We start from the raw sequence: 20,883 nt of genomic DNA, 5'->3' as shown, positions 1-20,883 counted from the left end.
CGAAGCCGCCCTCTATCGCGATCTCTTTCTCTCTCTCTATTCTTCTATATTGATTTCTAGAACGATGCTAGTCACGCCGAAGCTGCCATCTTTTACGAGGAGAATGTCTACGTACATCCGCGAACATCAATTTATGAAGACGATTACATCCAACGATTTACATCTTCGTGACGTTCTTCTGAAAGTCACTCGATTAATCTGATCGACGATAGTAGAGAGAATAAGCTTAGGATAATTTGATTATGTTGAATTTTTTGAAAAAAGAATGATTTTTAATGGAATAATATTATCTAGGTGGTAATAGGATAAATATGTGGTAATAAAGAGGTCAAAGTGAAATTCGACGTTGAAAATCGAAAAAATTCACGTTTACGCTAATTAAATTATTTTCAATGATATATATACATATATCTCTCGCGATATCGCGATAAATTCTCTTACGAATCTTGTTCTTTACATTTGGTATTATAATTACTTGAGGTATTATCGAGATACAATCAACGTCGAAATTCTATTGAAAAAAGGATTCGAGATCGAAGTATAATAAATAAATGTACATAATACATAAATGTATTACACACACACACACACGCGCGCGCGCGCAATTCTTTTTTTTTTCTTTTTTTATGTGAATAAATATTTCGTGTTTTTATTTCATGAAGACGTCCTTCCATGTTAGTTACAATATTTACTTCGTTTTGCTTTTGTTTCGCCTATCTTCTTATCATTTCTTCGCACTTGTAGTAGACTTCTTTCGTGTGATACATCGCGCGACTTTTGTACATTACGATGCAGATCGGATCTAGATTTGGTGTTCCTTTTTTTTGCTTTTTGTTTATCCTTTTTAAAGCTATCATTATAACACATAGATTATGTACGCACATAAAATATAGTGATGCTGGAAATCTTTAGGGATCCTGATCAAATACAAGGCGCCGTACACGATTACGCTAATGCTTTTTTCGCGTGTTACCTCGGTGGACAGATTCACTTTAATAAATTAGGATCAATTACAAAAAATAGTGTATGTATATTTCATATCTATATATAGCACACGCGTATGTATGTATATATATATATATATATATGCACGCATATACGTATATACCTTTGCATGCGTGATTGTGTGTGTTTATATATGTATCTATGTTTCTGTCCATATGCGTGTGTATATATATATATCATATTTTATATTCGCTTTTTTTTACATTCTTATCTAAACGAATTTGACGCTATTGGCACGTATGTACGCTTATCTTGGACCGCTATTACGTTTGAGAACTTAGTTACAGACAGTGGCATAGCGTTTCTTTCTTCTTATTCCTTTTCCTCTCTACTTTTGTATTTCTCTTACTTCCCTCTATAAGTTCCATTTCGAATCTTCACAAAAGAGAACAAAATATGGCGGAACGTGGCACTGTAGAAACAGATTTTCTGGCATCGCACGATATACACACCTAATAGGTGTATTCCCTGATGAACGTAATACTTATTTTATAATAGCGTACCTCGTATTGATATACAATATATATGTATGTGTATGTATATATAATAAAATAATCATTTTTATATTTCTTTCCTCAGCAATAATACATAATGATCGTCGCGTTAACGTTACGCAATCGTATGTTTATTGCGATCTTATATTGATTAGGATATTGTAAGGATATATAAGTAAGAAATAGAACGTGCGTTACTTTAATATAAGAAAACGTACTGGGACCCGTACAATTGATCGAATAATAATCGTCGTATTTTCATCTTTGTCCCGATCATATTCTGTTCTTTCTTTCTACATACTTACATACATACGTACGATCGTTTCTTGTTGGAAGCTTTCGTCAATATTAACTTCGCGTATCGTTATGCGTCGTATTACATATAATAACGCAACCAAACTAGAAATCCTTTCGCTAAAATTACGGTTTAACGTTTATATATTCCGATAATTGATTGTTTACTGTGCTTTCATTAGTCCTTAATACTGAAATTGCAATAACGTGCATTATTGGTAAAGACTAAACTCTCTTAAGAAGCCCGATTAGAAACGGACATCGTCGTCGAATGTTTGTCCATCGTCGACGTCTACGAATATTAATATAATATAATATATATATTATTTTTTATTGGTTCTTATTAAAAAATACGACAAGATAGTCATTGTAAATTATCCTATGGATTCAAATATTATATAATATTTAAAATTTATCTGTTTCATAAAGTGTAACGAACTGTGCAACGAAGAAGATTAGAAAAATGACATTTATCACATCGACATAGAATGTGAAATGGACTAAATATAAGATCGACATCGTTTCTTCTTTCATTTGTTTTCTTCACTTTGTGCGTAAATTGAATGAATAATCATCAACTTGAAAATGCGGAAGCTCCGCATAAGCAAAAGGAACATTTTGTGTAACGCAAAGAACTACCACCGCGAGCGGAAATGTTTTGCCGATTATTTACAACGAAACTGTTCATGATCACAATGAGTTTTAAGGGAAATAAAAATAAAATAACGGTATTCTATTATATAAGTCGTGAATGAGCTTATACAAAACATATTGTACGTAGCTTATTAATTCGGACCGATCTTATATATCACTAGAGGCAGTGGTCTCGTATATATCATAAATCGTAAAGACAAAATTTCGTATTAGAAAGCCAGTAAAGTCACGACTGAAATTTGTTACATATTTTATCGGAAAAGAAACTATAGCAAAAACGTGTTTTGAATATCACACGTTTAGTATATATACATATATATGTATATATCTATGCACAATATATATACATACGTTTGCACGGGCACACTGGACTAGGTCCTAAGCACAAGGTAAAATATCTATGTAAGAATAAATTTATGTCCGAAAGTTGAAAAAGTTACGCTTACAACTTGTAATACGTCGTCGGAATCTTTGAATGAGAAGAAAAGATTGACTCAATTGTAAAGTCGAAAATAGAGAAAGAAAAATGGAGAGGAGATGGGAGAGGGGAGGAGGGAGAGAGAGAGAGAAACAAGTTTTACATTCAGTTTTTGTTGAGAAAAAAAGGAATTTGACGAGCCAAATACACATAACATAATACATCACACAGCCAGTAATATAGAATAAGAAATATGTATGTAATATATATGTATGGATCATAAATATGCATCTTTCTAAATATTTAACGATAAACAGAAGAAAACTATGTAATAAGAAAATAAATGAGAAATTCATCAACAATAAAGTTTAAGAATATTAGAGAAAAGAAAATTCATTAAATAAAAATAATTGCATAAGCGTTTACGCGAATTTGCACGAAGTTATACGAATTTGCATAAAAATGAAGAAACAACACGAAACACTTCTATGTTATCCTAGTACGTAGTATATAATTGAAATAATAGAAAATTCGAAGGTCATATCTATTTTACCGGCACATGCGACGTAAGCGATTCCTTTGAACGGTTTCAACACATACATCCTTTTTTTCCACATGGAGGACGGATCAATCAGACACAACGAACAGCGTATACATGAATAAACGATCGATCGATTGATCGATCGATCGATTGACGAGGAATCATTCATCGGAGCGCAGATAAAAAGAGACGCGGTATTTAATCTAACGACTTTGACCTGTCTAATCTACGTTTACTTTCAAAACCAGAGTCGGTGATCGTTCTCGTCGCGTCGAAATGTCTCGCGGCGGAAACGAATGACCCCGCTATCACATTATTGGATGGATTTGATTGAGGACTCGTAGCGACGTCCGTAAGAACACGATTTGCGAAATCATGTTTCCCCTTAGCGTTCTCGGACAAAACAAAAGTTGTTCGCGTGAAGATCCTTTCGTGAGAATCTAAGGAATCCCTGACTTCCTTTTCCTCGTCCTCCTCTTCTTCTCTTTCTTCTTCTTCCTCCTTATCCTCATCGTGTTTCGAACCAGTGGCATATCTTCCGACAAATTTGTACAATCCACCAGCATTAATCCGGCCAACGACGATCTCATCCGATTTCTCCGTTTTCCTCGTACGAACGGCCGAGAAAAATTCATCTACGTCATCGTCCTTCAGGTCCTCTTTCCATAGTTGCTGACGATGCTGTCCGTATCTTTCTTTCGAGGAACAACTTTCGAGCTTCGTGTGTCCATGCATCTGAGATATCGTACAGTCCACGCCCTCACAAATATCTCTCAAAATCATCCGTTCTTTCGAGCCAGTCGAGTCGACTTCTGGCTTAAGCGTTTTACCTTTTCTCGAAATACCATGAACGGTTGGCGGATGTTCAGAAGTATCAATCGTTGAAAGCGTCTCCGAACTCCGCTCCTGTCTCAAAGGAGAAACACAAAAATTCTGCCTGACGATGGCAGCGCTACCGATAACATTCTCCGCCGGACAATACTGCGGAAAATGTACGTACGCTGCATTCTCCTGCATACAATCCTCGGTGTTGTTCTGTCGTGAATTCACCGGACTGTTTGTACACTGTTGCATGGACTGTTGACCACGCGAGCCTGGATCCATCATGGTAGAATTTAATCTCGCTGGACTGCACGGATAAGCGAAATATGAAGGCGCGCTCGGATTCGTTATCACATTACTCCCTGCTACCAAATTCAATCTGGTAGCTCTTGCTTCTGGTGATGTTGGCGTTGATGACGCCTTCCCTCGAGTCTGAGCGATCACCGTTTCGTAACTCGGCGGTGGACCATATAATTGATAGTAGGGACAATTGGTATCGTTCAACACTACATTCATGTTTTGATAATACGTCGACGTCGTTGCATTCCCGTTGAAATTGGGAGACGTTCCATTCCTTTGAGGACCTAACGAAAGAATTGTCCTTTAGAAAATACCATCTTCACATGCCAACTATAAATTTCACGGGCTATCGAGCGTTATGTACATTACCAAAAAGTTTTTATAGATAAAGACTTTTGAACTTAAATGTAATAATATCAGTCAGTAGAGTTCATTTTTAAATGTTAAATCAATTTCTTTCTGAAAAAATTGGGAAGTTTTAAAATACGATATCGTAGGTGTATAACTGTATCAACAAAGGATAAATTTAAAAAATAACTTCATCGAAGTTAAATATTCAACAATCAATAAAAATGACATCGAAAGAAAATTTACTAGCCTTTCCACATACGATGTAATAAGACGGTGTTTCTTGCTGAATTATAAGAGATACGGGCTTGTTGTGGTTGACAAGCTTGACCTCGAAGTGTGCTTTGCGTTCTCGAGTTGGAAGATCTACTTGGGATTGTGGATGCAGTGGTTCTATATCTTCCTTGTAACCTATATCGATACCACCAACCACCTCCGGAACACACCAGAAACATAATTATAACTAAGATCCTAAAAGAAAATGAAAAAATCATAACGTTAATATGAAAAATTGAAGTAACGAATTCAAATCTCGATTTATAATTATTAAAAATTTACGCACCAATAATACCATAAATGATGAAAATGAAGTCCAGGAGAGACACAGCAGCCGAAGGCGCAACAGTATTCACTTCTTGAACATCTGAGATCGAAATAACTTATCATTTTCATATAAATTCGTTAAAAAATATTTCTCATAATGAAAATTAAATATATGCAAATCAAAGAATGTATCGATCTTATGCAATTCTCACATATCGTTATAATAAATATAAACATTATAAATCACGTATGTATAAATAAAAATCTTAAGATACATTAATTATTAAATATAACGTATAAAACATGTAACTCACTCATAATATTTCACTTGTTCAGGCATTTCAGAGGCACAATATTTGGCTTCTGCCTAAAAGAATTTTGTCATTAATAACGATCTGATAATAAAAATAATATATAAAACTCAATATATTTTAAGTGAATACGGTTTCTATGATTGCTTTTAAATACTTGCAACAAACCGATGCTAAACAACTATTTTATTCATGAACAGATCTCAATAAAACGAAATATTCGCTTTTTCTCAAAGAAAATTTTTGTTTATAAATACTTCAATAATTTTCTTTATTGTAATGAAACAATTGTGCTTGATTAATATAATAAAATTACATACAGCGTAATATAACTTACATAAACTAAACATTTGGACGTTCCTATGAATATCGCTAATTTCCTCTTCGTGCTACCAGTCATTTTGGCGAAAAACATTTATTCCACTTTCTCAAGATCAAAAACAATACAAACTCGTGCTACGTTTTGACATAATCACCTCCGACTAGCATGTGCACACAACATCGCACACCATTTATTGATTTCAATTTCGGGACTCATTCATGACGTCATGTAATGCAGTGCAGCCAACATGGATAATTATTCATACAGATTCCATTGTTACCGACAGTAAATTTAAAGAATTGTAAAATATAAAAGGAAAATAAGTATAAAAATACATAATTTTATATTATTATTAGTTAATATTTATATTATGACTATTATAAAATTGTTATAATCTTTTAATATCTCTAATAATTGAATAAAAAATATAACCATCATAAAAATACGATATACAGATACAAAATACTTAATATACATATCTTATTTTAAAATTTATATAATACCATAGTATATATGGTTACATTTTCATAAAATTAATTGATTTCATTATTGTTATGCATACTATATATATTAGATACATGAGTATACAATATTGAATATTTACTTTTATAGTGATTTTAGAGACATGAGATATTTGAAATAATATAATAAATTCACTTATCATTCTACTAGTCAAAAATAATTCATGTAAAATATATAAACTTATATATATGTCATGCAGTTGTAGTTATAATTTTCTTCCTATTAATTATATATTATTATATATTATATATTATATATTATATATTATATATTATATATTATATATTATATAACTATAGTAATTATAAAAAAAAATCGTAATTATAAACAAAAAATATATAAAATGTCAATACTTTATCACAGTAAATAATAAATGAAAAAGTTGCTCTTCTATTTATTATTCTTAAGATTTTGTATTATTCTTCTATTATTTTTCCCTATTATTCTTCTGATTTTTTCATATAATACAAGTATCTTTATCCATTAATATCTCTAAATACTTATTTGTTATTGCCAATTTTATTTGTAAGTCAGGATTTAATCGTACTATCAAGTTTATTATACCAATATGTCTCTCTCATGTTACAATAAAAGCAGATCCAGCAAATCATGATTGTACCTAATATTCCTAAGATTATTGTCCTGTAAACATAAAAGAATATAATTTTATCTAACGATCTTAAGTATGGTTGTTCAAAATTATAATAAAAAAAACTTTATTTACATCATAAAAACTATTTCATGTCCAATAGGACAAGTTTCTTCATCGGCACAAAATTCCCTTGGATCGTACAATCCCCATGCGCAATTATGTACATAGTACTAAGATAGTATTACAAAATAGTATCAATTAGCCTATACAATACTATAAAATCATAATATATATACAATACTATAATTTCAAATACAATACTATAATTTCATAAGCAATTATAGGTATTATAAAATGGATACAAAAGTATTGAATTTTTTTTCTTTCACTCATCATTGAAATTGTTGATACTAAAATGGTAAAATATGTTTACATATTCAACAATAACCACATGATCTATAATTAAATAATTTAATCGAACACAAACTTATAATACCTATGTTTTCTTAATATGTTAACAATGTTCATATACGTAATTACTTTTATGAGATGTTTACACAAAAACAATCTTATACCTTTAATTAATATTTAATAAAATTTTATTTAATTTGAAATTATAGAGACAAAATTCATTAAGATTAAATTTCAACATTTCAAATTAAATTTATATCATTATCATTTATTGTTGTATATATGCCTTAATAATTAAACGTTCACAAAATCACCTATAACAGTACAGGAATAAATTACATTCCGTTATAACCTTACCTGATTTGTCACAAAAAAAAATGAATAAAATCTCATTCTATATACATGAATATATGACTTGTATTTTCAAGTATTGAACACCATATCTGCGTTAATAGAGATTATTGGACTAAGATTCCCTTTGGATTGAAGTATTGGACACCATATCTACGTTACTTGAGATTGTAGGGCTAAGATTTCCTTTGAAAACGCACATGGTATTTTCTCAATCATCAATCAAAAATTAATTTTCTAAAAATGGCAATAAGTCCAAGTACAAAGCAAAAGATTGCTATTGTCTTAGATGTTAGCAAAGTTATATTTCATTGGGGTTTTATTCCTACTGTCCTCTTTTTAGGTTAGATTTTATTATTTCCTACTTGATATATTTATTATAAATACTTATTGATATTTATAACGCAGTGTGTATGATAAGTGTTTCAATATTGGTAAATATACTTACATGTATATATATTTGTAGGATTTAGAAAAGGTGCAGATCCTGGCATGCCTCCACTATCGCTTATGAAGTAAGTTATCTTTCAATTTAATAAAAATTAAAGTAAAGTTGATTTCTACTCCTTAAAAATCTACGAACTCATAATTAAACATATTTTTTTACAGCTTACTATGGCAGTAACATGATTTCTCTGTTTTTGTTTATCAATACTTTTCATTTTTATTCAATCAATTTACATTTCTAAATTTCTAAACTAAATTTCTTTTTCATATTGTCTTATCTATAGAATTATTTAAATATAAAATTTATACTTGTTAAATAAATAATATATTCTGTTCCATTTTGAAATAAATTCTTATTTTGAATATTATGCTAAGTAATAGATAACGAAGAAGTATTTGTAAAGGAAAATGTTACCTGTGTATGTATACTTTAAGCCCATAGAGAGAAAGAGACCTTCATGTTTTATTGGTAATTAATATCAAAAATGAAATATAACAAATACTTAAATAAATGTTAATTTATAATGCCATGAGAAAATGGAAAACAGTTTTAATTATATTATTACCTATCCATAACTTATAAAAATAAAAGAAAATATAAATTTTATAATAAATAGTTTCGTAACTTCATTAAAATTTTTATATAATTATAATCCGTACTAATTGATTAATGCATGACTACTACAATGTCATTTACTTTCCTAAATAATATAATTTAATGAAAAGTTATGGCAAATGTAACTTTTTAGAAATAACTATATTAGTGAGAAAATTGATATCATTGGCTACATTCAGTAATTCATAAAAAAAATGATGGATTCAATGCTATTTATCATATTAGATGAAGATCTTAATCTAAATAAAAATTAAATTAAATTAAACTAAATTAATTAAATTAAATATTTCTTATTTATTTATCCTTATATTCTATATTCTAATGATCATTCTCTGCATACATTATCTAATAAAGAAATGAAATATTCTAAAATACTTTTTCTCTTGAATTTTATTCTGTTTTTCGATCCTTCCATCTATCATATGAATTGAATCTATTATTCTTTCTTCACATTCTAATATCCTTTTATATAGATCATATAGTACTTTTAATTTATTAACTTTCCCTTTTAAATTCTTGAGAGGATGCTATTTTGATAGAGTATTGGAAATAGGGGTATAGGATATAAATAACTGCCCTCTAAGATTTACATTTGCAATATTTTTATTGCAGTTACTATTTTCTATATCATTTATATGAATCAAAGTTAAATTGTGCACAGTGGTTTAGACAATTAAAAATACATAAATCACCTCCTATAATTTCTTTTATACACCTTATTGAACTAAAGTTTTCTTTTATTTCCAACCGTGCGTTATCAATATCCGAATGGATAATATTCACATGTTCGTAATCTTGAATTGATGTTGATAAAATTGAAATGGAACTTTGATTATATACAATTAACATTAATGAGATTAATTATTTGAATTAATTACATATTTAGTTTAATTGATATGTAATTTAATTTAATTGATATGTTTTTTAATAATTCCATTTTTCTCTGTTTGATCCAGCATATTAGATTATATTTTTGGCACCTCAATTTTTAACTGAGAAGTCCTTATGATGTGTTGAACTTAAGTAGTAAATGTTCTTTTATTATATTGCAAAAGAATAGGGACCGCTAGGCAAACATATTGAAAAGACATAAAACGATTGGTGGTGTTTAAACCTAAATGTTTATTTTACTGAATGAAGCCATTATGATATAATTTGAGTTTAACAATTTATCTTCAAGTTATATAGTGATTTTTCTTTCTTTTAACTTGCTTATTTATCAACATTATAAATCGATAACTATAATATTAATTATTTAAAAAAGAACTTTATTAAAATATAAAATCACTCAACATTACATACAAGATGTGGTTCCACGTATTTTTATTTTCTTTTTCTTTTAAATATATTCAACATAAAAAGCAAAGACAGAATAATAATTCTAATTTAATTAGTATAACGAACGCATAATTTTATTAATATCGCAAGAAGATATGGAATTAAAAAACGACTGCAAAGTACATAAGAAAACAAATGAACTATTAATAATTGAAGCCTACTTTTAATGTTACCATAAGTTTAGTTTTTTTCTCTTCAGATTTATTTAATTTCATTAAGACAAGAAATGCGTCATATCACATTCATGAAATGGAAAGCACATTCTAATTCTTACATGAATACATCTCGCATCTGCGATTTATAGTCAGTCCTACCTTCAAGACATGTTGATATAATAGAGATTACCGGTCTACCATAGTTGTTAATTTTTAAGGTCATTTAGTTATGAAATCTTTGAATTAATTATGGAAATATAGATTCCCTATATCTACTTTTTATATATCTGTACGAATAACCATTACATATGTATAATTCTAACAATTTTTTATAATTTTAATATATATATACTATTTTTCTATTAAAAATTATTCGGATTAATAATTTTTTAATCACGTAAGAAGTTATTTTCCACTTCATTTAGCATTCTCAAGTTAGTATTTTCAAATTTTTCTTTCTTGTTCTTAGAAATATCAAACAAAAATATTTAATAAGAAAGCTTTAAAAGAACAATTATCTTCTATAGATTTATTTATAACAGTGAATTCACATATTATTCTTTATAATAAAATTTGCAAGTCATCATATGTAAGTTATTTTCATTCAAACCTTAATAGAATAAACATTTGAACAAAAATATTATTATAATGCAGTATATATGTACATACGTAGATACATATATTTATTATTTATTAATGAGCAATAAAATATATTTTGTGTACAATTTTTATTTGAATTTATAAATATTGTTATTTATAATATAATGATCTATATTAGATATAAATTAATACGAAAAATAGATACGAAAAAAGAGTAGTTATATTACTTGTTCGTTATCTTTCTATTATTTTCAAATATTATAATATTATAATTTTATATTTATATTTTAAAATACTTGAATTTTCTAACTTTGTATTTATAATTTAATGTTTCATCAGCGCCATCATACTATAACGTCACAGATGATAACATTTACAAGCATTTGGCAACCACGCGCTCCAGTCGACAAAATTTTCAATGTACTCGAAGTTTATAAAGGTAACGATAGAATGAGTGAGCCACAATTAAAGAAAGTGAAGATGTCGAGTTCACTGGCTCAATTAAAGGAGATGACAACAGTTGTTGCCGATACCGGTGACTTTGAAGGTAATAATTCGAGTAAAAAAAATATATTTAAAGTCATACGATTCCGGGCATAGGTGAAGGTTACCGAACTTGGTTTAATAGACACAACACAAACGCATGATTTGTTTCTTACGATTAATTCTTCGATAGTAGATGTGATATATCCAAATATTAATGTAGAATTTAATATCAAAACGAAATAAAATAACAGTATATATATATATATATATACTGTGTATATATATATATATATATATATATATATATATATATATATATATACATGAAAAATGTTATCGATATGTTCGTGCGACCAATTCAAAAATGTTCGTATGTAAAACAATAACATTCATTGGTGAGTATTTGAAATACTTGGAACGGCATTAATTTTATATAATAACGACAGTACTAAAATTAAAGTCATTAATTATTTTGCCATCAATTATTGTTAAACGCAATATGAAGCAGGTTTATTTAATACGTACATTTTACAATGATCATATGCAAAGTAACCTTGGCAATAAATAATAAATTACAATTTAATACTATGTTTTATTAATAATACCTTAACACAGTATCCTATATATTAATTTTTAATAATAAAGTTATTATCATTGGTTTGAATTAAATGACTGAAGGGTGAATTGAATTATTGATGCATTGTTTTATTAAACATCTTTGGAAAAAATAAAACTTTAGAAAAAATTAAAACTGCAGTTTAACTAATATTAACTTTATACATGACTTAATCTTTAATTATAGCCATGGAACAATTCAAACCGACTGATGCAACTACCAATCCATCCTTGATTCTTGCTGCAGCCAGTCAAAAGAAATATGCTAATTTAATTGACAAAGCTGTTCATTATGGCAAAAAAACAGGATCGTAAGTAAAAATATTTACTTATTTTTTTCTCTTTAATTAAAAACATATATTATTATTAGCACATTAGAAGAACAAATTGAAGCAGCATTAGATTTCACATGTATCTTGTTTGGTAAAGAAATACTTAATATTATTCCTGGAAGAGTTTCTACAGAAGTAGATGCTCGGCTATCATTCAACAAAAATGCTAGCATTGAAAAAGCAAAAAAGTTGATTGATTTATATGAAGAGAATGGGGTAGACAAGGAACGTGTATTAATTAAATTAGCTTCTACCTGGGAAGGTATTCAAGCTGCAAAGTAAGTGTTACTATATATATTATACTATCATTATATTTTAATAATATTTAATATTGAATATATTTTAATATATATTTTTATAGAGAACTTGAGGAAAAGTATGGCATTCATTGCAATCTAACACTTTTATTTTCTTTCACTCAAGCTATTGCTTGTGCAGAAGCTGGAGTAACTCTTATTTCACCTTTCGTTGGCAGAATTCTTGATTGGTAGATGTTCTATTTAATTTAACATTTTAAAATTATAATTATTCATATTAATCATTTTTACAGGTACGTAGCAAACACAGATAAGAAAGTATATGAAGCTAAAGAAGATCCAGGAGTATTATCAGTTACAAAAATTTATAATTACTATAAAAAGTTTGGTTATAAAACTGTTGTAATGGGTGCTTCTTTTAGAAATACAGGTAAACTTATGACTTTAAAAAAAAATAATATATAGACATTTTGATATATACAAATTTTAGGTGAAATTAAGCAACTGGCTGGTTGTGATTTTTTAACTATAAGTCCAAAATTATTGGAAGAATTGGAAAAAAGCAACGAACCTATTCGTAAAGTATTAACAGAGGATGCAGCTAAGAAAAGCGATCTACACAAAATCAATTTAAATGAAGCCAAATTCAGATGGCTTTTAAATGAGGATCAGATGGCAACTGATAAACTAAGCGAAGGTATTCGTAAATTTGCAGTAGATGTGCGCAAACTTGAAAAACTATTGCAAGAAAAATTGCAATAAGTATTTTCAAAAATAGTTGCTCATAAATGTAATAAATAATTATTTTGTAAAAATGCTTATTAAAGATATACTTTAAAATGTATTATACATTTTGTTTGAAATTCTACTATTTGTAAAAAGGATGGTCTAATATGTATACATATATTATATTTATAAAATGTGTATATGTATATATTTATATAAAGAATCATATATATATATTTACATGCATGTATACCTCTTCGAAGATACTGATGTAGTTATTATATAAATATTTACCTATTCTATCCTATTTGAAATGATTTGCTTTTTTATATATGTATGTATGTCTACTTTTACTATTACTTCTGCAACATTTTTACTTTGTCATGAAAGCTTTTCTTTTTTATTAGTTCTCATAGGGATACAATTAGATTCTCATTATGATACAATTATAAAACAATCTCTATAAATTTAAAATCTTACAAAAAATATGTAACTTGAGTTACATGAACGTTGTGCTAAAAACTTAAAACCTCATAGCATATTAAAAAAAATAATTTAGGGTTTAAAAAAACAATACTTATTAAGTTGAGTTACTATGAATAAAAAATTTGATTTTAATAGAGTTATAAGAAATTTTTACCTTTGATAATGATAGTGACTTATTTACTTGTCATTGTATGACAAAATAATAATAGCAAAAGATTATTAGAAAAGATCTCATTATACTTTAATGTTTAAAAACAATATTGTACATCTATGTTTGTTTCAATTGTTTTTGGATCAGTTAGAAGTTTGTCTCTCAGACATTCTTAAATTTTATCATTAGGATGATTATCATGCATTTCCAGTATATTGATATTACTTATTTTATATAATAGTTATATGCACATACATTTTATTTTTATAAATAAAATTGCTATTATATTATATTTTGAAGTTGGGAAAAAATAAATAGTTTGAAATTTATAACAAAAATGTAATACATTATTATATTAAGAAGTAATACATTTATCAAAATTTTCATATTATTAAACAGTTTTTTGTTATTGTATTAGAATCTATTCAACTATTTTGTTAATTTTTAGTATTAAAATATTTATAGTAAAATAAATACCAATTTGTAAATCAGTTGAAATATTTATTCTGAAATTAATATCATAGTTAATTTCTTGCTAATTTAGAAAATGTTATTCGTACAAAATTTCAAACCAAACTTAAAACTTACGTTTGTATCAAAAGTAATAGCGAATGAATGTTTTTTACAATTGTGATTACATAAGATATTCTCGCGTGACGGTTATATCTAAAAATGCACTATAATCGTACATTCTATAATCAAACATAAATTGTAAAAAGAATACTTCGCGCACAAGAAAGGTTTTATATTAAATCAAACAATATTTTTAATAATTTAAACGATATAAATTTACGTTGTAAATATAATGATATTTAGAATGCTATAATGTGAATTAAAAGAAAATAATTCCCGAATGCTTTTAATGTATTCGAAGAAACTTGTTTACAGAATCATAATTACATAATGCTATTACACGAAGTAGTCAGAGACGTGCAAAGTTGGCTCGTGGGTTTTTTTTATCTCTTATTCCCACTATATCAGAATATTCCAATTACACTTATTATTATCACATTATCATACCACGATATGACTGTGTATCATTACGAATAAAAGATTTTTATGTATATAGCTCATTGAATTATACACCTAAACGATGAAAAAATTGTCTAGTGATATATTTAATGAAATGCGAAACATTATTACCATTACGAAAAGAGAATATGATTATATTGAGTCAAAAGTTACTCTTGATTATAACGAAAATGAATCTTTTGTTGATATATTAAATCAAATGTCAGCATATACCAATTACAGAAAAGCGTTATATCCTAAGTTAACTTTTGAACTTTTGAATGAATCTGTCGTCAATGTATGAATGATGTACAGGAGACAAGGCATAATTTCATTTTAATTATTAAATTTAACAAGTAATAAATTATGTGCTTAAAACATTCCTAAGATGACGATACTAAGGATTATAATTTATTATCTAAAGTTGCGATCATGAGAAAAAAGTACTCTCTTCTTGTTAATGATAATTTTATAGTTTTATGAATATTATATCTTTTACACAGGTATATAATTAATTTAATGAAGTGGACCATTGATAGCTACATTTCTGCATTATCGACTTTGTAACGCCTTCAATTCAATATTTTTTAACATTCTTGCACATTTATATTTTACTTCTTGCTTCACTCACTTTTAAGTGTAAGGTAAAATCTGTAGAGGATTCTTATGTGCAAGTATAAACTTGTCACTGTGCAGTATATATATATAGAGATACACAAAACTAATACTATCTTGTGAAGAACAATAATATTTTTTCTTTATATATTTATAGTAGCGTCATTTTATTGTGTTCTTTCAACTGCAATGGAATTGATTAAAACCGGTAGAATTGTATGCTATAACTTAGTAGTTTAGAATTCTACCTGCTATAATTTATATAGTAGTCGCGATCGATTGATTTCGTATCAATAAAAAGATTGATTTCGCATTAATAAAAAGTACGTTTTCTTTTCATCTACTTCATGTTATTCTTGCCTCAAATATTCTATTGTATAGAGAAAAGTACTATTATATGAGAATTTTGTTATGTCAAAGGTGCACATATTTTCATAGGCATACAAACAAATAGATGATTGTTTTTCCTTCTGAAAAAGTATGATTTTTATTTTAATATTTTAGTAACGATTATACTAAATTTCTACTTTATTATGACTTCTAATTCCTATAATTTATATAAATATTTAAATATTTTTTAGCAGTATTTTCCTGATTCATTGTCATATTTTAAATATATGAATGTTCTCAACTGATAATCATATTTTTTTATAAGAGAGAATAACGTTTATGGAAAGAGTATTTTTTCTTATCGGTGTAAAATCCAATGATACGTTATTAACCTAACATTATGTGAACGTAAGTACATGTATATTTGCTTCAGTGAGGTCATATAATAGGAGCATGTGATTAGATAGCGTTTGCAGTTATCATCTTATAGTTATAACGTATTTTCTCTTTACCAAAAGTAAATTATTATTTCATAAACTATTATATCTTGTAATTAATTTAATATATTAAAATAATTTAGAAATTTGAATCCAATGCATTTAATTATAACTTATATAGTATAATTTATTTTTCGAGAAAAATATACATTTCAACAATATGGCAACGTTAGATGTAAAAAAATTGAAAATTACAGAAAGACCATTATATGTACCAAGTCTTCATGAAATAAAAAATGGTAAATATTATTAATGTTTGTACTGATTTAATTGCTTTTTTTAGTATTTTTAATTTTATTTGATATGTCATATTACAGTTTTAGAAGAAGGATTATCTACAAATTTTGCAGAAGTCAAAGTAGAAGTTGTAGATTGTCCAGATTTAACACAGAAACCATTTTTACTTTCTGCTTCAGGTATTACTTTATTTGTATTTTATAATTTTTATTATCATGCCAAACATCAAGTTTTATATTAACTTATATTGATGGAATTCATATATATTAATTATAAAATTATGTAAAAATGTTATTAGGATTAAGTGGCAACCCTACGATTCTTGAATTCGGAGGTCCATCTTATCTATTGCCTCTTGTTCAAAGGGATAAGATATATGACATTCGTCAGCTTCTAGAACACTTAAACTATTCTGATAAGGCTTTTGTTATTGGTGCAGGTGCTGGACCATGGCCATATTTAAATTGCAATTGTGAAGTACGAAAATGAGTATATATATATTCCATATTTATTTATTTTCATATTATAATCAGTAATATTTTAGTTAATGATGAATTTAGTAATTTCATCATCTGAAGTAAAGAATGAAACACGTATTGCTTCAGTTGATAAGTCGAATGAAAAATGTACACTTGAAATATTAAATGGGAATGAAACACGACTTGCATTGTTAGCAAATCTTTTTTTAAGTCAAGGTGAAACAGGATCTGTTTTAAAAGTGCATGTTAAAAAGCGCATTGGAGAGGATGATTTTGTAGCCTCTATGCAAAAAGCACTTGCACACCATTATAAAAATAAACTTGTCGGTAAATAAATTTTATTTATGTGTGTACAGAATTCATTATAGTCTCTATTTAAGTAAGAAAAATTAGTACAATTTTTTAAATAGGCATTGGTGGAACATTTTTAATTAACAAAGGAAAAGTAAAACAGCATGTAATGCAAGATTTTTCTACTAAATCATTAAATAATGTACAGCAACTAAATGATTGGTTACGTTTTTATAATATGTCAACTCCTCTTGTTGCTGTTGGAACATTTGTGAGTTCAGAAACAGTAAGTTCTTTTTAAAAGTTGCAATTTATTTACGTACAAATAAATTAATAGAGAACAAATAAAAAGAATTCATAAACTTAGTATTAAACAGTTGTCCAAAAAATAAATTATTTTTGGTTAATTTCTGCTGCAGCTATTTAAACTATTTAATAAGTTATGGCTTATAAGATTACTATAATAAAATATTATTTGAATATTTTATATTTTTATAGGATTTAGATCTGAGAGTACAACATTTTCACAGTTTCTCACACCATGGTGAAGGAGGACATTATCATATTGATACTACTCCTGAGACTATAGAATATTTGGGATATTTTAATTTAGGAAACAATTTATACCGTATCGATCAACCAGACAAAAGTTTAAAATTTGGAAAGGACTAACTTATTATATGCATATAAACTATTGGTTTGCCCAATAAGAGTAATATCAAAATATTTAATATAAAATACTACTGCTTTTTATTTAGATATAAAATACAAAAATACGGAAAATTTTGATATTACTTATTAGTTAATCCAACATTTACATAGTTTTATTATACATACATACATATATACTCACACACGCGCACAGAGAGAGGGGGGGAGAGAGACACCCACAACATGTATATATGTATGTATGTTTGTGTGAGAACATGCACAGATGATATAACTATACTTATTGACAATAATATATTTTATAAATAAATAATATATTTGAAAACAAATACGTTTAAAATAGTCTAAATACACAATATATAGATATATATTATACCACAGAAAATTAATAAAAATATATTCTACTTAGCTTAATCTTTTCTTATCTTTACATATACTTTTTTCTTTTTATATATTTGCAGCATTATGTTTTACAATTAGTTTTAATGTAAATATTTGATATCTCATTTCACTCCATCTTTTAAGGATTATTAATCCTCTGTTAATCTTCTTGTCGCACTAAGCTATAAGCTAATTGTATGGAACAGATGTACAGTAGACAGTAGTCTGTTATATGTACTACATTCAAGAAAATTGTGTATTGTGCAGGTTTACAACAATTTGAGTTATGAAGTTCAGCATTGAATCTACAACTTCTTACAATAGTGTCCACCCTGCTTACCATTATAATGAACAATTTGCTAACAATATTGAAACATACCAGGAAGGTACAAGATGGTTTGGTGTATTTTTAGCATTTCTGTCTGGTACATTTTTTACAATCAGTTCTGCTCTAGTAAAAGTAGTCCGTAATGTTGATCCGATGTTATTGCTAATAATTAGAGCAATTCTGCAAATATTAGCAATGGTTATTGTTGCAATTAAAACATCTAAGAATTTTCTAGGGCCTAAGGGTCAACAAATGCTTATACATCTTCAGGTATGTATATCGCCATATCATATATGTGAGCGTATATGTTTTTTATTATTTCACATTTTCTATTTGTTTCTATTAACAATATCCGGTTTTATTATTTTACAAATGATTATTAGTATTATATTTAATATTTGTTATAAAAATTATGCAGAGTTTTAATATACAGTGTAATGTTTAATGTTATGTAAACCAATATTAATATCAATAGTGTAGTATTCTATAATTAGAGTTTTTTAAAATGTGTATATTTTATATAGGGTTTTGTAGGTGGTATGACTTTATTATTATTATACTACAGCTTTAGAAAATTACCTTTGGGCGATGCTACGACAATTATATTTAGTTCTCCAATTATTGTTATTGCACTTTCTTTCCTATTGCTGAAAGAGCCATGTGGTTTGTTGCGCATAGTAGTTGTCTGTGTGCTTTTTACAGGTGTTATACTTGTAGCCAGGCCACCATTACTATTTCAGGTAAAAATGATTTATATTGAATTAAATACAAATATCTTTTACTTTAAAATCAAGAATAACAAGTTCATCTATGCTTTATATAATGTTAAAAGCAATGTGTTAATAATATTTATAATTAGATATTGTTAATTAAAATGTTAAATATTCAATAATTATTTTATTGAACACATTTAAGAACTTACCAGTTATTTTACATGCATTCATGTACAATATTAAAAGGATTCATGTAATAATTTTATTTTACAGATACATAAAACAGAAACATATGATGTTATGGGGTATATATGTGCACTGACAGCAACTTTATTCACAGCCTTAAATATTGTGATAATGAGAAAATGTCTAGAAATACACTATTCAATAATTGTTTTAAATTTATCTGCCTGGTCACTCATAGCAGCAACATTTTTCTTCTTTATTATTCCTGAAAATCATGAATACAAATTGATTCTACCAAATGACTGGTTTTCATGGGGCAACATATTTTCTTTATCAATAACTGGACTTTGTGGACAAGTTCTTGTGACAAAAGCCTTAAAAATTGAAGGAGCAGGGAAAGTATCTATTACCAGATCATTAGATATTATTTTAGCATATATTGTACAAATATATGTTTTTAAGGAAGAACCATCATCCACAAGTATCATTGGAGCACTATTAATTATCCTTTCTGTCATATGTATGGGATTTGAGAAAGAAATTTATAGTATTTGTGACTTTATTCCCTAAATAAACATACAGTTTATTAAATTATTTATCTGTTCTTAACGTAAATACAATTAATATTATAGATATATTTATGCATTGCAAAACCATACCAGTTATACCGATAACTCTGTTTTCACTTGTTTTAGTATTGTGAAATTTAACTATATTTATTTCAATTAATAAATATTTGCATGCGTAATGTTTATTCATGCTTTAAATTGGATTTTCTATTTAATCAAATTACTGTTCATAAAAAAACAATACTTTTTAAATATTCATAAATCATGAGCTATTGCACAAAATAGAAATTTATCCAATTTTTGCCGAAATGTTATCTTTATCATAGCAGAGTATACATATCCACAATGCTTGTGTATATATATATATATATATATATATATATATATATATATATACACACATTTTATATTATATATTAATATATTGTATATAATATATA

At 27.2% G+C, this 20,883-nt stretch overlaps 4 protein-coding genes and 1 long non-coding RNA gene across 7 annotated transcripts; 4 read left to right on the top strand and 1 right to left on the bottom strand.

Annotated features, from left to right (window-relative positions):
- Nucleotides 1–163: 163 nt before the first annotated feature.
- LOC124427692 lies at nucleotides 164–2,936 on the top strand. Its single transcript, XR_006943006.1, has 2 exons — nucleotides 164–1,024; nucleotides 2,223–2,936. It is a non-coding gene; the product is annotated as an uncharacterized LOC124427692 (long non-coding RNA).
- Nucleotides 606–6,253, bottom strand: LOC124427687. 2 transcript variants are annotated; one of them, XM_046970928.1, is made up of 5 exons: nucleotides 6,068–6,253; nucleotides 5,734–5,782; nucleotides 5,439–5,519; nucleotides 5,127–5,347; nucleotides 606–4,812 (listed from the first exon to the last, which is right to left on the bottom strand). In XM_046970928.1, exons 2-5 carry the CDS (start codon nucleotides 5,757–5,759, stop codon nucleotides 3,605–3,607), a joined length of 1,536 nt encoding a protein of 511 aa, XP_046826884.1. In that variant the 5' UTR covers nucleotides 5,760–5,782; nucleotides 6,068–6,253; the 3' UTR covers nucleotides 606–3,604. The 2 variants fall into 2 exon arrangements, with proteins under 2 accessions (XP_046826884.1, XP_046826882.1); XM_046970926.1 differs by having other exon boundaries at nucleotides 5,734–5,786; nucleotides 6,068–6,252.
- A 5,143-nt stretch (nucleotides 6,254–11,396) lies between these two features.
- Nucleotides 11,397–13,618, top strand: LOC124427507 (probable transaldolase). The gene is made up of 6 exons (XM_046970501.1): nucleotides 11,397–11,631; nucleotides 12,373–12,496; nucleotides 12,556–12,795; nucleotides 12,879–13,004; nucleotides 13,068–13,204; nucleotides 13,265–13,618. The coding sequence occupies exons 1-6, from the start codon at nucleotides 11,412–11,414 to the stop codon at nucleotides 13,534–13,536; spliced, it is 1,119 nt and encodes a 372-aa protein (XP_046826457.1). The 5' UTR covers nucleotides 11,397–11,411; the 3' UTR covers nucleotides 13,537–13,618.
- Nucleotides 13,619–16,381: 2,763 nt separating this feature from the next.
- On the top strand, nucleotides 16,382–18,544 carry LOC124427321 (ester hydrolase C11orf54 homolog). Of its 2 annotated transcripts, XR_006942950.1 has the most exons (7): nucleotides 16,382–16,829; nucleotides 16,908–17,006; nucleotides 17,126–17,304; nucleotides 17,372–17,633; nucleotides 17,717–17,883; nucleotides 18,096–18,325; nucleotides 18,376–18,544. XR_006942950.1 is itself a non-coding variant. In XM_046970094.1 (6 exons), exons 1-6 carry the CDS (start codon nucleotides 16,751–16,753, stop codon nucleotides 18,267–18,269), a joined length of 960 nt encoding a protein of 319 aa, XP_046826050.1. In that variant the 5' UTR covers nucleotides 16,384–16,750; the 3' UTR covers nucleotides 18,270–18,335. The 2 variants fall into 2 exon arrangements, 1 of the variants encoding a protein (XP_046826050.1); XM_046970094.1 differs by lacking the exon at nucleotides 18,376–18,544 and having other exon boundaries at nucleotides 16,384–16,829; nucleotides 18,096–18,335.
- A 94-nt stretch (nucleotides 18,545–18,638) lies between these two features.
- On the top strand, nucleotides 18,639–20,468 carry LOC124427320 (solute carrier family 35 member G1-like). The gene is made up of 3 exons (XM_046970093.1): nucleotides 18,639–19,245; nucleotides 19,500–19,715; nucleotides 19,962–20,468. Exons 1-3 carry the CDS (start codon nucleotides 18,934–18,936, stop codon nucleotides 20,442–20,444), a joined length of 1,011 nt encoding a protein of 336 aa, XP_046826049.1. The 5' UTR covers nucleotides 18,639–18,933; the 3' UTR covers nucleotides 20,445–20,468.
- Nucleotides 20,469–20,883: the final 415 nt, after the last annotated feature.

Source organism: Vespa crabro, chromosome 10 (genome assembly GCF_910589235.1).
Source record: "Vespa crabro chromosome 10, iyVesCrab1.2, whole genome shotgun sequence".
Lineage (NCBI taxonomy): Eukaryota > Metazoa > Arthropoda > Insecta > Hymenoptera > Vespidae > Vespa > Vespa crabro.
Note: the sequence above shows the minus strand (reverse complement) of the source record. Positions and strands in the feature narration are given on the sequence as shown.